This window comes from Pundamilia nyererei, unplaced genomic scaffold (genome assembly GCF_000239375.1).
Source record: "Pundamilia nyererei isolate P.nyererei 1_Seehausen unplaced genomic scaffold, PunNye1.0 scaffold00170, whole genome shotgun sequence".
In the NCBI taxonomy this organism is placed as follows: domain Eukaryota; kingdom Metazoa; phylum Chordata; class Actinopteri; order Cichliformes; family Cichlidae; genus Pundamilia; species Pundamilia nyererei.
The window spans coordinates 1,009,885-1,025,947 of NW_005187571.1; the positions used below are offsets into that span (position 1 = coordinate 1,009,885).

The window sequence follows — 16,063 nt, forward strand, 5'->3', positions numbered from 1 at the left end:
TTTTTTTTTCACCTGTCATCATAGGCTCGTTTGGTCAACATAAGTCTCACCCATGTTCTCGTGATGCTACTGATCCAAAGGCTGATCCCTCAGTACAGACAACCAGAGCACCCTCTGTAGATGAGCATTCCCAGTGTTCGGACACAGAGGTGGACCACGATCTCAACAGCGACCACAACCACAAGCACTCAAACCGGCGTGCTACTGATACCTACACCATCACCAGTGAGTCAGGTATGGAGCCAGAGAATGACCTAGATCCAGATGGAACCAGCCGCTGCTTGTCATCCACCGCACCCATTGGAGCTAACGATGGTGCAGATACACCCTTGTCTGACGAGGAGCTGGAGAAGGACTTTGACGTAGAGTTTATGTGTAAGGAGGCCTACGATATGGTTTGTAAGGAGAATCACTCATCATATGTGGAGTTCCCCTCCATTGAACCCTCTGAGCTAGCTTCCTTCTCTAGTTATGTTTCATCTAGCCGCTCAGAAAATATCGACCAGTCCAACAGTTCAGATGCTCAAGAAGCGTCTAATGTGGAGGCAGCAGCTAACGACTCCACCTCTCCATCCTCAGACCCAGGAATAGCAGATATGAACCAACGGGGTTATGTGACTTCAGACCAGGACAAAGACCTCAGCTCTCCAGGCTCTGATTCTGACATTGAAGGGGAGCTGGAAGCAGCATTTGCTTGTGGTGGTCCCGTTGTCTCCAACATGATCTCATCAATCTCAGAGACAGAGCTGGACTTGACCAGTGATGAAAGTAGTAGTGGACGCTCATCTCACCTTACCAACTCCATCGAGGAGGCCAGTTCACCTACGTCAGATCAGGAACTGGATCCAGACACAGAGTTGGAGCAGGACAGTGGAATTGTTGGTCTGAAAACATCTCTACTTCTAGGTCAGCCAGATCCAATCAAAGAAGGCTCTCCTCTACCCTCTCCATCCCCACTACCTTCACCCACAATTGCTACACCATCTCCCATTGATTCACCCATCTTACCCCATGAGGCCTACGATGATGCTCAAGCTCTTACAGGGCTGCAGAATGTGTATGAAGACCTGCCCTGCGAGCACCAAGCTGACCCAGATGAGACTCTTCCTCCAGCTCAATGCAGTGAGGATAGTCTCTCCAGACAGATGGTGCTGCAGATAGAACCAGATCACAGTCTAGAGAGCTTCAAACGCTCCTTCTACCTGCCAGTGGGGCCCAGGCTAATGCCAAGCTCAGATGATTATGATGGAAGTGAAGGAGAGTCTGAATCTGAAAGCGAAGATGACCTGAGTGAGAACTCGGACTCTCCATGGCTGCTTAGCAATTTGGTCAACAGGATGATTTCAGAGGGCTCCTACCCAATCAGCTGTCCTGAGGAGTGTTTCAAGAGGAAAGTGTCTATGTCTGATACCATCTCACCATCCTCCGACATTGGAGATGGAGATGGCTTCAATGATGAGGACCAAGCTAAGAAAGTTGGAATGAATGGATCACAGGAAAGAGACAAAGAAAGTGAAGAATCCAGAAGTATTAACATGCAGTCTTCAAAAGGAGCAACAGTGATAAATTCTCATCTCTATATGAGCAATCCAACCGCTGATACCATAACCCCACTGATTTTAGAGCGTTGTGCAAACAGCTCTTTGCATACTACTAAAGACTGTGACAAGAACTTTGTAGATAAACCATCTAAGAATGCGATGAGACAAGAAGATGATCCTGAGCCCAATAACGACTTGATGATGTTGGAGGGGAGGAAAGATCTCGACTCACCCAGCCTTAGTGAGAGTGTGATCAGCGACAAAGATGAAGGACGAGAAACGGAGCCCAAGCCAACGAGCCGTTCCTCAGCCTCCCTCGAGCGTATCACAGAAGTCAAACACAGCCTGACACTCGACATACCGAGTGCTCAGACTAACCGATGCTTCAGCCTCACTTATTCCACAGACAATGATGAAGAAGAGGACGATGCAGACTCTTATCCATTCCTAGGTGGCTTAAGGAAGCAGTCCCGTAGAGGTAGCGACTTAGAGCTGGACAGTTCACCACCCATTGATTCCAGCGTGCAGAATCATCCCTTACCTGATCATGACCTCCCACTGTGTGAGAAAGACCTGGCTCTGAGGCAGTCAAATGAAGACGATGGACTGGCCTATGACTCCATGAAGTACACACTAGTGGTGGATGAGAATACTACACTGGAATTGGTCAGCCTTAAAAGGTATGATCTGATAATATGTTTGAAAGCCAGTAAATTGAGTGTTTACTGAGTCTGACACAAAAATCTGTCCTTTAGTTATGAAATTGGAACAATTTTCCTTATTGTGCACCTTATATTAACATGAACTTGCATTACAAATGTTTATTACGCCTTAAATTGGGATTCAACTTGCCTTCTCAGGTGCACTTCTGTTCTGAGTGATGACAGTGAGCTTTCAACTCTTTGCGATGAGGAGCCTTTGGGGACTGCTAACGTGGACTATGGTCATGATGATGAGGAGGAAGTGAGGCCAGAGCTTCTGAGCTCTTCTGAAGACTCTTCTCCCGAAGCTGACCTCCCTTTCTCCAAGAAATTTCTCAATGTGTTTGTCAACAGCACCTCCCGCTCGTCCAGTAAGTCATAAGCAATTCTGTTCTCTTATTTTAAGAAAGTGTTCATTCTTATCTCTTGCCGAGAGGTAAAAGAGAAGATCGAGACTGCTTTAAAATATTACCCCTAAAAATGAGATGATGCTCCGGTGGGTGTCATCTTACATTAAGGATAAGAAAAGGGGGGAGGTTGGGGGGACAGTTGGCCTGGCTCTGTCCAAAAATCCTGACTCCTTCAGCATTATTTCTAAAATTATCCACTCACAGCCTGCCCTTAGAATGAATAATGTATTAGAGTTCAACTCATCACTGTCAAAATGATATACTAAGATGTGATCTAAATATGGCAGGGTGCCCACACACGACTGATGGGAGGGCTCTACCAGAACATCATCAGGCAGACCTCTTGTCTCAAGATTTATATCTCTAATAAAGGGTGATTTGCATAATAAAAAAGCTCATTATAACAGCCCCATTTTCATTGCATTTTTGATATAATCCATTACCCTACATTTAGAGCTCACCTTACAGATTTGCATAATAAATGTTCCTCAACAAACAACAGGTTACAGAAAAAACAACATTTTTTTTAAAATAATCTCAGTCATATCTGTTTCCCATAAAGGCACAGAATCCTTTGGACTTTTCTCTTGTACCATCAATGGAGAAGAGAGGGACCAGACACACAGAGCAGTCTACAGGTAAAACAAACTCAAGCCTGAAACTAGCACCACTGAAGGAACAATGGGCTGGGAGGTCAACCTCCCAATGGGCTGACCTCCCAGCCCATTGTTCCTTCAGTGGTGATAGTTTGAATCATTATGCAAATGTACTGTTTATAAGATTGGGGAAACCAAGCAGTCAGCTGAGACTGAAGAAATCACGTGAGTGACGAAACGTTTCTCCCACTGAAAACGTGTCCAGATGAACAGAAACAACTTTTGGGCAACACTAATTATTTTGGGGAGGAAGACAAAGACATCACATGCGTCTCTTTGCCAACCATAAAGACAACGACAAGAAGAGAAAAGGCAAACAGTGCCTCGGTATTACACAGTACATGTTGTGTACAAATAATTTCACTTTTTTAAACCATAGGTCTCATTCAAAATACCCCATATTTACAACTCTTTGCCTTCCTCTACCCACCCTATTATTTTTCTTTCCCAGCTTTTTCATCAAAGCCTCCCACAGGGAGTCACCTAAAACCCATAAAAGATCAAAATAACTCAGGTTTATAGGAGCAGGAACATCATGTAAGGAAACATCTTTTTACAAATGCAGTTTCCTTTTTTTTCCTTGACTTCTCTGCTGCCCTCTGCAGGTTCATTCCTAGGCATGCAGATGAGCTGGAGCTGGATGTGGATGATCCCTTATATGTGGAGGAAGAAGAGGACGACTACTGGTACAGAGGCTATAACATGCGGACAGGGGAGAGGGGCATCTTCCCTGCCTTCTATGCTCATGAGGTCATAGGTCAATCCAAAGAGCTGCTGGGTGAGTGCAAGAATACAGCGGCTTATTTCTTTTTGCTTTTTTATTCGAAACACACAGAACGATCACATTTTCTATGCATATTACACTCCGTAGGAATGAAAAGGAATCCAGCGTGGATTGAAACTTTCAGCGTGCAGTTTTTGGGGTCTGTTGAGGTACCTTATCACCAAGGCAACGGCATTCTCTGTGCTGCTATGCAGAAGGTAAGAAAAGCACATTTACACTTTTACTATTATGGATTGTTTACTATGGGCAGGATACAAATGTGGTTTCTCTCTGTGTTAGATTGCAATATCGAGAAAACGGACGGTACATGTGCGACCTCCCTCTCTATGTGAGCTGGAGATTAGCTTGCAAGGAGTCAAACTGATTATGAGCCTGGAGGATGAATATGAATCCCTTGATGAGGTATTAGACAAATAAACATAAATGACATGATTACTCAGGTAATCGATTGTCCCTCTGCTTTGGGATTATGTTGCACTGCTTCATCAGTGACTGAACTCTACTTTTTTTTCTGTCTCTGTCTATATTTAGTATGACAGATGTAGTCACTTCTTCCAGATGAAGAACATCTCATTCTGTGGATGCCATCCGAGGAACAATTGGTAATCAAACATCCATCTTCTGCCCATCCTGCTACCACCGTACAGTGTAACATCCGACTGATTGCATCACACTGTTTTGTTCTCTCTGCAGCTACTTTGGCTTCATCACTAAGCACCCAATGCTGAACAGATTTGCTTGCCATGTGTTTGTGTCCCAGGAGTCAATGCGACCTGTAGCAGAATGTGTCGGGTATGTCCATTTCCACAACCGCTGAGGGCCGTAGCTACAAAAATAAAAAAAAGAAAGAAAGGAAAAAAAGAACTCAAAAAGTTAAAAAAAAATAAATCTTTTTGTTATGTATTTTAACTAAAAAAACAAATACATTAAAAAAATAAAATTTTATATTACAGTAGAAGCCACGATGCTTAATTTGACATATTTAAGTAATAAAAATGACTATTCAGCTACTACTTGCACATATCTTTGCTGGAATCTGATCTCAAAGTCTGGATTAAAGTGCATTTTATTACAAATTTCTTTTGCAGAATGCTTGACAGCAATCCAGTTTGGGGATTTTTTGTTATTTGTACACTAGCCATATGTGTGTGTACCTGTGTAGGGTTAAATGGCAGCAGAATTCCTCATGTATTATTCAGCCACAATGTGTTTGAATAATTAAAGATGCACATTAGCCCACTCTCTGAGGCTGGATTAAGAGGAGGCGGCAGAAATCTTTCATCCATCAGATTCTCGCCATTAAGTCAGCCAGAACTTGTGAAAAACAACTTCTGTTTCTGTGTCTTTCACACAAACATTGTGAAACATCAGAAACACTAAACAGCCGTACAAAACTGAATCTAAAAATATCTAATACTATCTCACAGGTAAATCTTTAGTCCTCATATGTCTGTATTTTCTGCAGACGAGCCTTCCAGGAGTACTACCAAGAGCATCTGGAATACGCCTGCCCCACTGAGGACATCTACCTGGAGTGAGAAATGTTGCCATGACAACCTTCTTCCTCCACAGCTTGTGTATGTTCATCAATTTTGCCACCAGAGGGCATTGTCAGTGGGGATTTTCTTTTTTCGCTCCATTGTAAAATACTCTTCTGTCCCTCTAAACCTGGGATCTTCATTTCTACAGTATGCTAGACATCTGACTGATTTCATTCATCCCTTTCTCTTTGTTTATTTCCATGATCTCAATGGATTGATTGCCTGTTTAGTTAATCTTTTTCTATGATATAAAAATTAAGATGCTGAGCACCTGTTTATTTCAAGATTCTTCTTTTGAGATGAAAACAATGTACCTACTACTGCTGTATCACTTTTCAATGCATGGCTAGTAGGATTACTGCACACAGACACACCAAGAAATACACATATCCAAGTGAATGGCAAGCAGCTCAACAATCAGTAAAGGAATGGTGTCGAATCAAGACGTCGGCGTTTGAGTTAACTGTATATATGTTTTTGTTCAATACTGAAAAACAGGTCATTTAATTTATACTTATAGTGACATTGGAGCAAAGTAGAGAGAGACAGAGAGTACAGCGAGCGGTCCTTGGTCCAAGCTTACCCCCTGTGTTGTGTACAAATCGTAGTGTGTTGTAAATACATGTATAGAGAGTAGACATTCAGGCGCCTCATTCAGACTAATTAAGAAATGCTCACAGTTGAGACTGAAGGTGGGAAATTTTGTTCTTGCTTTTGATGTATCGCTCTGACAGGATTAACTGCAGTTTTCAGAGCAGTTCGATGAGTTGACTTCAGATGAACTTTGAATGTCATTTGCTCTGCAGATATATTCATTTTGGATTTAGGGACAGTAACTCTCAGCAAATCTGAATGACAGAGCAAATTTACTTCCCTCCTGTTCTCAAAGTTGCACTGCTCTTAGAGCTTCAATAGCAAGTCATCCAGCTGGTACAGTTGCAAAATATTAGATCAGTGTGTGCTTTATATGGCTGATGCCACTTTTAGATGAAAGAAAGCTAAGGCCCTCTGAAAAGCCATATTCTCACATCTCTGACTGTTTAACTCTGCCTTTCAGTGCTTTCCTGATCTCCATTTCAGTTTCAATGAGGTAAAAGGAATGACTAGATCGATTGATAGGGGAGTGTCCTGCTGATACGTGGTATTCCAGTGGAGTCAAACCTTTAAAATGTCAGATTTACACTTTTGTTAATGGTTGGGCATTTATCTAATGTTTAAGCATGGTGAACAAGGAGAGTGATGCGTTTCCACGTTTAATTATACCTTCATTCACCTGTCACACAATAGGTGAATGAAGGAGGTTGGAGCGTCAAACCATGGCTTGCAGTCAAGCACCTTATATGGAGGTGGGAGTAGCTGAAGCCCACCTCCCCAATCACCCCCATTGTTCTCTCTGACACTGTTTAGCATCTTTTTATGCTGCTTTCAGTCAGTCCAGCAGAAAAAACACATCCTATTTGCAGGATTTCAGTGTTAAAGATTCACTGAAAGTTGACATGGCAGGAGAGAGGGTATTATCTACATATGTATTGCTGTCAGTTAGATCGTGTATATACAATAGCAAATCTATGATAGTGCTGTGTCCTTTATGTTGAGTATGTTATGAAAATGAATATGTACATGAATTAAAAAGAAGTTTAAAAAAGATCACGAGCAGATGAAAACCCCTGAACGAAAAACACACAAATATCTGTGATCTGCAATAATTTTATTTCAGTGTCTTTTCATGTTTTAACACACGGTGTAATCTCAGTCTGTCACACAGCTGGCATTCAGGTTCCTGAAGACTCCATAACTCTCTACAAACAGGCTTCAGCAGCAGCACGTTTAGGGCACATTTGTGAAATGTGACATCACTAGTGTGTGACACACAACCAAACTACTGACCAATCTGCTGTTAGAGCTGAATAGTGACTCAGTCAGCTGCCACTGGAAAACTATTATTGTGTCTTGCCGATTATAGTAATCGCATTTGAGCTCCAACAGTGTGACCCATCTCTGATCTGTATCTACTTGCCTCTGATTCTGTTTTTCTATCTTGTTACAGCCTAGTTAAAATACTTCTTTTCACACAGCTACACAAGAGCAACCACTGAAGATCTAGTCCAATATAGCCGCTCAGAAGTACTTCAACAGTTAAATCAACTTTTGACTTTATTACTTTAACAGGATTCTTCACTGTATACCTAGAGCAAAAGAGTATGTGACAGAACAAACATATCTTATCTTGTATCTTTAAAAACAAGGACTTGTAAAGTTCAAGGGAAAACAAAGAAAAAAAAAATCATTCGCCTTGTCATGGGTTTGGTCTTATGAATAAAATATATGCTTGATGTCTGAACCTTTATTGTTGTCCTCATTGTTTGGTTAAATCCTAATTGTGTGAGTGAAAAGGGCTTACAAAGAATTCCCGAAGTGGAAATAAATTTTTTAAAAAATCAAAGAATAAAATACTCAAAGCATAGAAGAAAGAAAATACAGTACACTGTTAAACATTATTTCTGAATTGAGACAGTATTAAATCTTGGAAGATCATCTCCTCACTAAGGAAGCACATTGCCTTTACACTGCTTCTTAATTTCTAGCAATTAAAACTCCACTCTCTACAAGAGAGCAGCACTGCAGTTCAACTTTCCCTTTCTTTATTGTCATTAGGAGCTGCAGCAATGTTTCTCATCAACACTGACAGCAGCTAGGTTTGGGGCTACACTCAGGGTTGCAGCAAGGCTCGAGGCTGGGGTCTTTTCCTTTTGCCATTTGGCTCTCTCCAAACACCATGGAGGATTCAAATTGCTCCTTAACTGTCTTGACCTGTTGCAGCACAGATTGGATGTCAGGTGTATCTACTGATAGAGGATAGAGCTCACATGGGTCAGCCTCCAGATCAAATATCAGAGGAGGGTCGTGAGTCTTGCGCAATGCTGAGCAGTCTTTGTCTGGTGTAGTACTGCTATGGAAAGCACCTGATGTACAAAAGTGAACAAGCAGGAGTCAAGACCAGCTAAAGTTTGACAGTGTGAGCATGTAATAATTAATAAGTACCTTGTGTATAGAAGTGGGCCTTGTACTTCCCCAGCCTTACAGCAAAAAGGCCATAGTCTTCACTGGGATTTACAGGATAGAACATCACGGTCTCCCTTTTACTCTGTAAAACACAGAGAAAATACACACATGAGCTTGGTTTTTTCATTATTTGAGTGTTTGCACAACTTTAAATACAATGCTCCTACCTTTCCTTGTTTAACGAGGATATCCGTCATATCGACCCCATCCAGCATCACCTGTGGTAGTTCAGCTCCTGCCAGGCGCGCCAATGTGGGGAGGATATCTAGAGTGCTGGCCATCTCATGAGTAACACCTTCAAACAATTTGTTCAAAAAAAGAATCACTAAAGGCTACATTTTTGTTTTCATTATAGTATACTTTGATGCTGGAAAAAGGGAGAGGCAATGCTCATGGAATAAACAAACAACACCTTCAGAACTACAGTCATACATTAGATTACACAGGGTGCTGCAAACAGTCTTCAGAGGTTCTGATCGCAGAAAGGCTTTGACATATGCTCAATTAGTACTAAGGTGCCAAACGTATTTCTCACACCACTGCACCACAACCAACAGCCTGAAATGCTGTATTGGCTGTAAATGGTATTTATAGCAATTTCTGATCCTACCATCTGAATGGTGATCAAGTTGTCTGGCACCAAAAACCATGCAGGTAAAACTAAATGTAACCAAACTGTGTGGCAAGATCAAGGATGGGTCAGGATTTTTTGTGTTTGAAGGATAATGTAGTCTAGACTTTTTGCAGACCACTAAAATGTCCTGACCTGGTTTGATGATTCCCGGCCAGTAGGCGATGGCAGGTTCTCTCATGCCTCCCTCATATGTGGTACTTTTGCCACATTTCAGAGGACCAGCAATGCCTCCACGGGACCTGCGCATCAGTTCAGGCCTACATGCAGAGAAAGAAAACAGATACCATTTAATAAAACATGATAAATGCAATATTATCACAAGAGTGCAAAGACTGTTAGAAACGTGACTACTGAACAGAGGAAAAATATTTTTTCTGGAGGGTGGTTAAATGTCAGCATGAGGAATTAAACTCCAAAACTCTAGTGCATTTCTCTTCATTGTTGTCTTTAAGTCACTGAATGAAATATGTCTCAGTCATACACGTCATAGTAGTCTTAAGAGTTTAAAAAAGATTGGAATTAGTGTTCTTTGATCTTTAAAGATTTAAACATAAAGTCCAGTCACCTTTTTAAGCTCATTAAATGAGATACCAAAATGGAATAACAATAAATACAGTTCATAGATTAGCAACAAATATGATAATAAACTGAAAACCAACCCATTGTCTGATGTAAAGAAGACCAATGTGTTGTTGATCACTCCTGTCCTCTCCAGAGTTTCCACCAGGTGGCCTACACTGTTGTCAAACTCCAACAGGGAATCCCCGTACGGACCCCTTAAAGATCGGCCAGCTGCCCCAATACCTGCATACTGGGGGTAGTGGGTGTGCTGAAGCAAGAAAACAAGTGGTTATTAGTGTTGTTAAGATTGATACTAAAATATTGATGCTTCCGATACCAGATATTTATGTTCTAGAATCAATTCCCCTATTAGAATATTGGTATTTTAGTAATTTGGGGTAAAAAAAATTTAGTTTATGATGGAATCCTTTCCAGACACTTAGAATCAAAAATAGTCATTGTAGGCTTTAAGAAATAAAAAAAAACAACTCAAAATATTTGATATTTATATTGTTTATTTCAAAACATAGATAATGACATATATATAAAAAAATGTTTTTAAACTTTATTATTATTTTCTATCAGTCACATTTGTTTTTAATTGTTTACTGAAAGTTTTAAAATGCAGGAGTTGACTTTTCAGGTTTGTTTGTTTCTTGTGTGATAATTCTTCACAATTACAATAAGAAGAAGAAGTCTGATTTCTGGTACTCATTATGAACATATAGTTTGAAATACAGAACTTTCGGTTTTCCAAACACATTAAGTTTTTGTTCAAAGCTTAGGTATTGGACGAGTATCACTGATACCAGCTCTGATTTTACTTGATATGGGATAAGAAAGGAAATCAGTGGTATTGCACATCACATTGATTATTGAGGGACCAGAATCTATCCCCAGAGGACTAGAAAATTTTGAATTATCCTGATATTTACCATTTTGAAAACACATTTTTAGGCATTCAAAGAGCTGATGAACCAAAGCTTTGATTGCATTCAATAGAAGGTTGATTTTGCACACTTTAATTCATGCATTTTCTTCAGATTGCTCTTGTTGCTCACATGTGATGGATAGTAGAGGAAGAATGGTTGTTTTTTCTCAACCGATGTGGTTATGAAGTTTGCTGCAAAGTCACTGTAACTCCTCTCCAGATCAAGGAAGTTGACTGGTTGTTGCTTGATGACCTCATTCTCCATTAGTGGGACGACTACGTTGCTAATATCACACAATCCATAGCACTTTATATCTGGAGGGAAACAAGTCAGATTCTTACAGGGGCCCTGGGGAAGAAAAGACAAGATTGAAAAATTAACAGACAGCAGTACAGAGTGAAGAATAGTAAAGTGAATATAGCAAAGAAAAGAAATTTCATGAAGCAATTTTAAGTAGCACAGACTGGAAACACACTGACCATGTCATGGGAGTATGGGATTCCCAGGAAATGGTCAAAGCCCTGCTTGGTTGGAAGAAACATGCCATTATGCCCAACACCTAGATGCCACTTTCCTATGATCGCTGTGGCGTAGCCCAGGGACTTTAACACTTCAGCGATGGTGGTCTCATTGAGAGGAAGACCACCTATAGATCCTGGGTAAAACACGCCTGGGTAGATTCCTGACCGGGTCTGATAGCGACCTGTCAACAATGATGCCCTTGGAAAAAAACAACAAACAAGGCAGTTAATTAACAGTGGAAAAGATAGTGGGGTAATTTTGAATACTCTTACTTCACTTAGGAAAACGGCCTAAAGAAACTCACTGCATCAATTCATCCAACAATGGAAGATGAAAAACTACAGGACATGTAGGGAAGATTTCATCACTTTGGTTGCATGTCAAAGTAAAAGTTTAGAGGCAGCAACAAAAATTTCATGTACTTAATGAAATTTGAAAATAATTACTCTATATTCAAATATTAATTCCGTCATCTAAGCTTTTCTTCCATCGAAGAATCACAGCAATCTTTTCTTCTTTCCCTTCAGCGGTCACCACAGCAGACCGCTTTCCTCCATCTCACCTACCACCCCCCGTCTTTAAATCTGAGCTGAAAAATCATTTTACATTCTCTCTATGCTGGTCACTCCCAATGAAAGTCTTGTTCAACGCTGCCACCTTTAGCACCACCTAATATCTTTTTGTTAGTGTCATTGATCTCAAACCACACCTCATAGGAGATAATGTGTGGTTTGTGCTATCACAAATATCACAAATAAACCCTGATACTAATCTCCACCTACTCCACCCAGCCTGCTCTTTCTTCTTCACCACTTTTGTGCAAAGTCCGTTGCTTTGTACGGTTAACCACAGGTATTTAAACTGATCCATGTTCATTACCTCAGATCTATCAATTCAAGCTGCAGCGAATCATTAAGAAAACCTAATTAAAAAATCATTTTTGTTTAAATGCTTCATTTTTTAAATGTATTTTATGTGAGCTTTATTTATACAGGTAGACTCAGTGTCTTATGTAGAAAAGAGACCTGTTTCGGACAAACATATTAAAACTATAACAATAAAATAAACAATAAAAAAGCACAAATGGCTAATGTTTATGCAGTCATATCAAAAAACCATCCTGAGTAAGGCCAATAAGGACCAGTAAACCAAAGAATATAAAGTACAATGGTGTGTTAAAGGTTTACAGCCAATTATAAATCTTAATGCCCCGTGATAAAACAGAGTACACAGATGGGCAGAATGTGCAGAGACATGTAAATTGTATCATCATAATCTAGGAGGGGTAAAAAAAGGCGATATCAACAAGAGAAACAGATAATATTGTATTGTGATTGATAATAATATAAGTATTTGTATGAGGCCACAGTTTCAATAGAAATGCCTTTAGCAGATACAAGAGAGGGAAGTACTGCAAGCATGCTTTTTGTATTTGAGAAAAATACAACCTTGTTTTTTACTGCATTTAAAACCAAAGCTGACACTATGAATGTATAAAATCAAAAGATAGCTGTAATTTTTCAAAAACCACATCGACAGTATGAGCACAACAGTAAATAATTGTATCAGCTGTGTAAAAATTGACAGATGCATTTAGATTTTGTCCCAAGTCATTAACAAATATTGACGCGATGCTCAAAGTCAATATGTGGCTTAAAGGAAAGATTTTTATCAATCACAAAACCCAAGTATTTGTATGAGGCCACAGTTTCAATAATAATGCCTTGAGCAGATACAAGAGAGGGGAGTACTGCAAGCATGCTCTTTCTGCAGGCACTTTTGTGTTTCAGCATTTACAACCAGTCTGAGCTGACTCTGTGACTGTATTCAACCAAAAGGTAACTGTCATTTTCGAAAACCACGTTGACAATATGAGCACAACAGCAAAATAACTGTATCATCTGCATAAAAATGGACAGACGCATTTAGATTTTGGCCCGAGTCATTAACATAAAAAGTAAATAACCCTGCCGCACTCTGTTGGTGACATTTAAAAAACTGGAAGAGAGACCATTGAGCTGCACATACTGCCACGGTGGGAAAGGTAATTTGAAATCCAGCCAAATGTTTGGTCTGAAAGTCATATTTCTAATGGCCCCTGAGATAAAATGCCATGGTCAACAGTGTCAAAGGCTTTTGATAGATCAATAAAAAGGGCAGAGTGTCGGGGCTCTTCAAAGCTTTGCATACCTCTTCTATCACAACTCTTAACACATTTACTACTAAATACAGACCTGCAATAGAAATATATCTAAGAGCATGCCTGTGGATGACAAGCATTACATTAAGCCCATGTAGGCCCTGGTTTTTCTATAAAAAGATTGATTACAAGATTGATTTTGTATACACACATGTTGAGGAGCAAAGAGGTGGAGTCACTGCCAAGAGGTGACCTCAAGTGTAGTGGGTAATTTTTTTTTTCTAGGGTCCCCAAAAGCAGTGCTTGTTACTGTAACCACCATTAAACATTTATAGTGAAAAAGCTGGCAGGAGTCCTACATCAAACCACCTTATCATCAATCAAATCTAAGTAAATCTGTAGAAGTTACAATAATATATGCAGATGAAATGTTAACTTAGTCTTAGTCTACAATGTTTAAATTACAGGCTGTCAGCAGCTGTACTATCTTATATGGCAGCAATAGCTGCAACAAGCATTGGGTGGGGGTACATGGAGTGTACGAGACCATACTTATTTGAAGGCTTAAGTAACATTATCTTGGATTTTTAGATGATAGAAAATATAAATATAATATGAATTAAGTTATATTAATACTTACAAATATCGAAATTAAAAGGTTTCTTTGTCTCATCCTGCAGCACAATACAATTATACATGGGCGACTAAAACTCTGAGCCACAAACCTGGGGCTGTTAGACTGAACACTGGAATATTATTGATATTGATTATTAATACATTATTAATACACTATTTTTTTCTGCAGCAGGAAACATTGCATCAAAGCACAGGACTACAGCATTATTTGTAGTTGAATGAAGTTGCCAGGTGAAACTATAAACTCTGATGTTCTCTTCCTAGTGTCCAATCATTCTCTCCCCAATGCCACCGTTATCTCACCCGTCATAAACATTTCCTGTTTTTGACACATCTCAGTATTTTTTAGCCCCCCATTCTCAGTTTCTCCCAAGTCTTCCCTCTTTTCTGTTGATTTTTTCTTAATTAAATTTAAAAAAATGTATTTTTATTTTTTTTATTTATTAATTTACTGGAAAAAGTTTTCAATCTTCCATTTCTCAAACCAAGAATACTCCGTTTTAGAAGAAAGTTACTCCTCTCCCATTTTAATAATACTTTATATTACTATAGGACCTCAATAGCTATGTCAGAATCAGAATCAGAAGACTTTATTTATCCCCAAGGGGCAATTAACATACAACAGAGCAGCATGAAGTTGAAGATAAGGACAATAAGAACAGGCAATAAGAGTGAGATGAAGTTAAGGACAAATTGGAAGAGAGCAATGGTGGCTGGAACTGCTAGAATAAACTGTTAGAAATGACTGGTTGGCCTATAACCTTTGAAACACATGTTAAACATATGTCTCGTCAATGATATTAAGCAATTTTAAGCCAGGAGGAACATTTGTGTCATGAGGTTCAGAATCAGTTTTTTTGCAAAGAGGCATTTATATATGTTTTAATTATGAATGTAAAATGCTCATTGGCATTAAAAAATCTCTTTTTCAAGAATGTAGACCAAGAGGACAGCAAAAACGGCAATAAATATAACATTACAGTTCTACAAAGATATTAAGTGGATTAATGCAGAACTATTTAATGCACAATATATACAATAACGCAGTCTACCATTAAAATGACTTATTTATTAATGAGCCCATTAATAATTTGTCAGTTACAACTTCATAGAATAATTTAGGATCAAATCGACTTGAAAAACAAAACAAAACAAAAAACAAAAAATAAATGAATAACAGAACCTTAACATACTTCACGGCCACTTTCATTACTTTAAAGTTTAAAAAAACTGTTGAGCTAAGTCTCGGATTGATTTCTGTTTTATTCACAAACGCCAACAGTCAGTACTGATTACACCGGTACCTGGACGGGCTGCACACGGGGCAGGTGCTGTAAAAATCTGTGAATCGGAGCCCTTCAGCTGCCAGGCGGTCCAGGTTGGGAGTGCGTGAACTAGGATGTCCATAACAGCCCAAGTCCCCGAAACCTAAATCGTCAGCGAAGATGAGGACGAAATTCGGCGGTGAAGCAGAGCAGGTGCACAAAAGAATAATGCCGAAAAAGGTGAAGCTGCCGGATACCATCCTGCTCTGGCTTTAAGTCTGGCTGATAGTAAGGAAGCATCAGATCCCTATAAATAGTGATGTGCGGATCGATACTGGAATATCGATTCTTCCGATAGCAAATATTTGTGATCTAGACTCAGTTCTTATTTCAAAACATCGATATTTAGGAAATTTGTGGTAAATTTGTAATTTGTGATTAATAGGAACACAGTGGAAAGTAACTATATTATTGGGACTGTCTAAATGATTGGCAGGAACTACTTCTTCTTCCGCCTGTCATAGTGATGTGCGAAATACGGCTGTATAAATGCATCACGGCTCTTCACTCAGTTGATAACCACAAGAGTCGCCGCGTGTGGGCCAGTCGCAGCTCTACAAACAACCAAGACGCGGTATTTGAAACATTTTGCAAGGCCACAAATTGTACAACTGTAT

The 16,063-nt window shown here is 39.6% G+C and overlaps 2 protein-coding genes across 3 annotated transcripts in view; one reads left to right on the forward strand and one right to left on the reverse strand.

The window, feature by feature from the left end:
* The window catches only part of mapk8ip2 (mitogen-activated protein kinase 8 interacting protein 2), a 27,844-nt gene extending 19,870 nt beyond the window's left edge, over positions 1-7,974 (forward strand). For both annotated transcript variants that reach the window (XM_005745980.2, XM_005745979.2), the window contains exons 6-14: positions 25-2,221; positions 2,402-2,613; positions 3,215-3,290; positions 3,914-4,086; positions 4,180-4,289; positions 4,372-4,494; positions 4,624-4,694; positions 4,786-4,884; positions 5,558-7,974. In XM_005745980.2, the coding sequence (XP_005746037.2) occupies positions 25-2,221; positions 2,402-2,613; positions 3,215-3,290; positions 3,914-4,086; positions 4,180-4,289; positions 4,372-4,494; positions 4,624-4,694; positions 4,786-4,884; positions 5,558-5,630 (3,134 nt within the window). In that variant the 3' untranslated portion in view covers positions 5,631-7,974. The remainder of the gene's footprint in view (positions 1-24; positions 2,222-2,401; positions 2,614-3,214; positions 3,291-3,913; positions 4,087-4,179; positions 4,290-4,371; positions 4,495-4,623; positions 4,695-4,785; positions 4,885-5,557) is intronic.
* A 274-nt stretch (positions 7,975-8,248) lies between these two features.
* On the reverse strand, positions 8,249-15,732 carry LOC102197336 (arylsulfatase A-like). Its single transcript, XM_005745981.1, has 8 exons — positions 15,426-15,732; positions 11,303-11,543; positions 10,953-11,171; positions 9,990-10,159; positions 9,463-9,587; positions 8,864-8,991; positions 8,676-8,778; positions 8,249-8,596 (listed from the first exon to the last, which is right to left on the reverse strand). The coding sequence occupies exons 1-8, from the start codon at positions 15,644-15,646 to the stop codon at positions 8,310-8,312; spliced, it is 1,494 nt and encodes a 497-aa protein (XP_005746038.1). The 5' UTR covers positions 15,647-15,732; the 3' UTR covers positions 8,249-8,309.
* Positions 15,733-16,063: the final 331 nt, after the last annotated feature.

Bases quoted from the DNA above. Each gene is read 5' to 3' on its own strand.
- LOC102197336 (XM_005745981.1), bottom strand. From the start codon at position 15,646: ATGGTATCCGGCAGCTTCACCTTTTTCGGCATTATTCTTTTGTGCACC. The intron at 10,160-10,952 runs GTGAGCAACAAG...TTCTTGCTTCAG, and splicing joins TCCTCTACTATCCATCACAT to CACACCCACTACCCCCAGTA. The intron at 8,992-9,462 runs GTCAGGACATTT...AATTGTTTGAAG, and splicing joins GCCGGGAATCATCAAACCAG to GTGTTACTCATGAGATGGCC.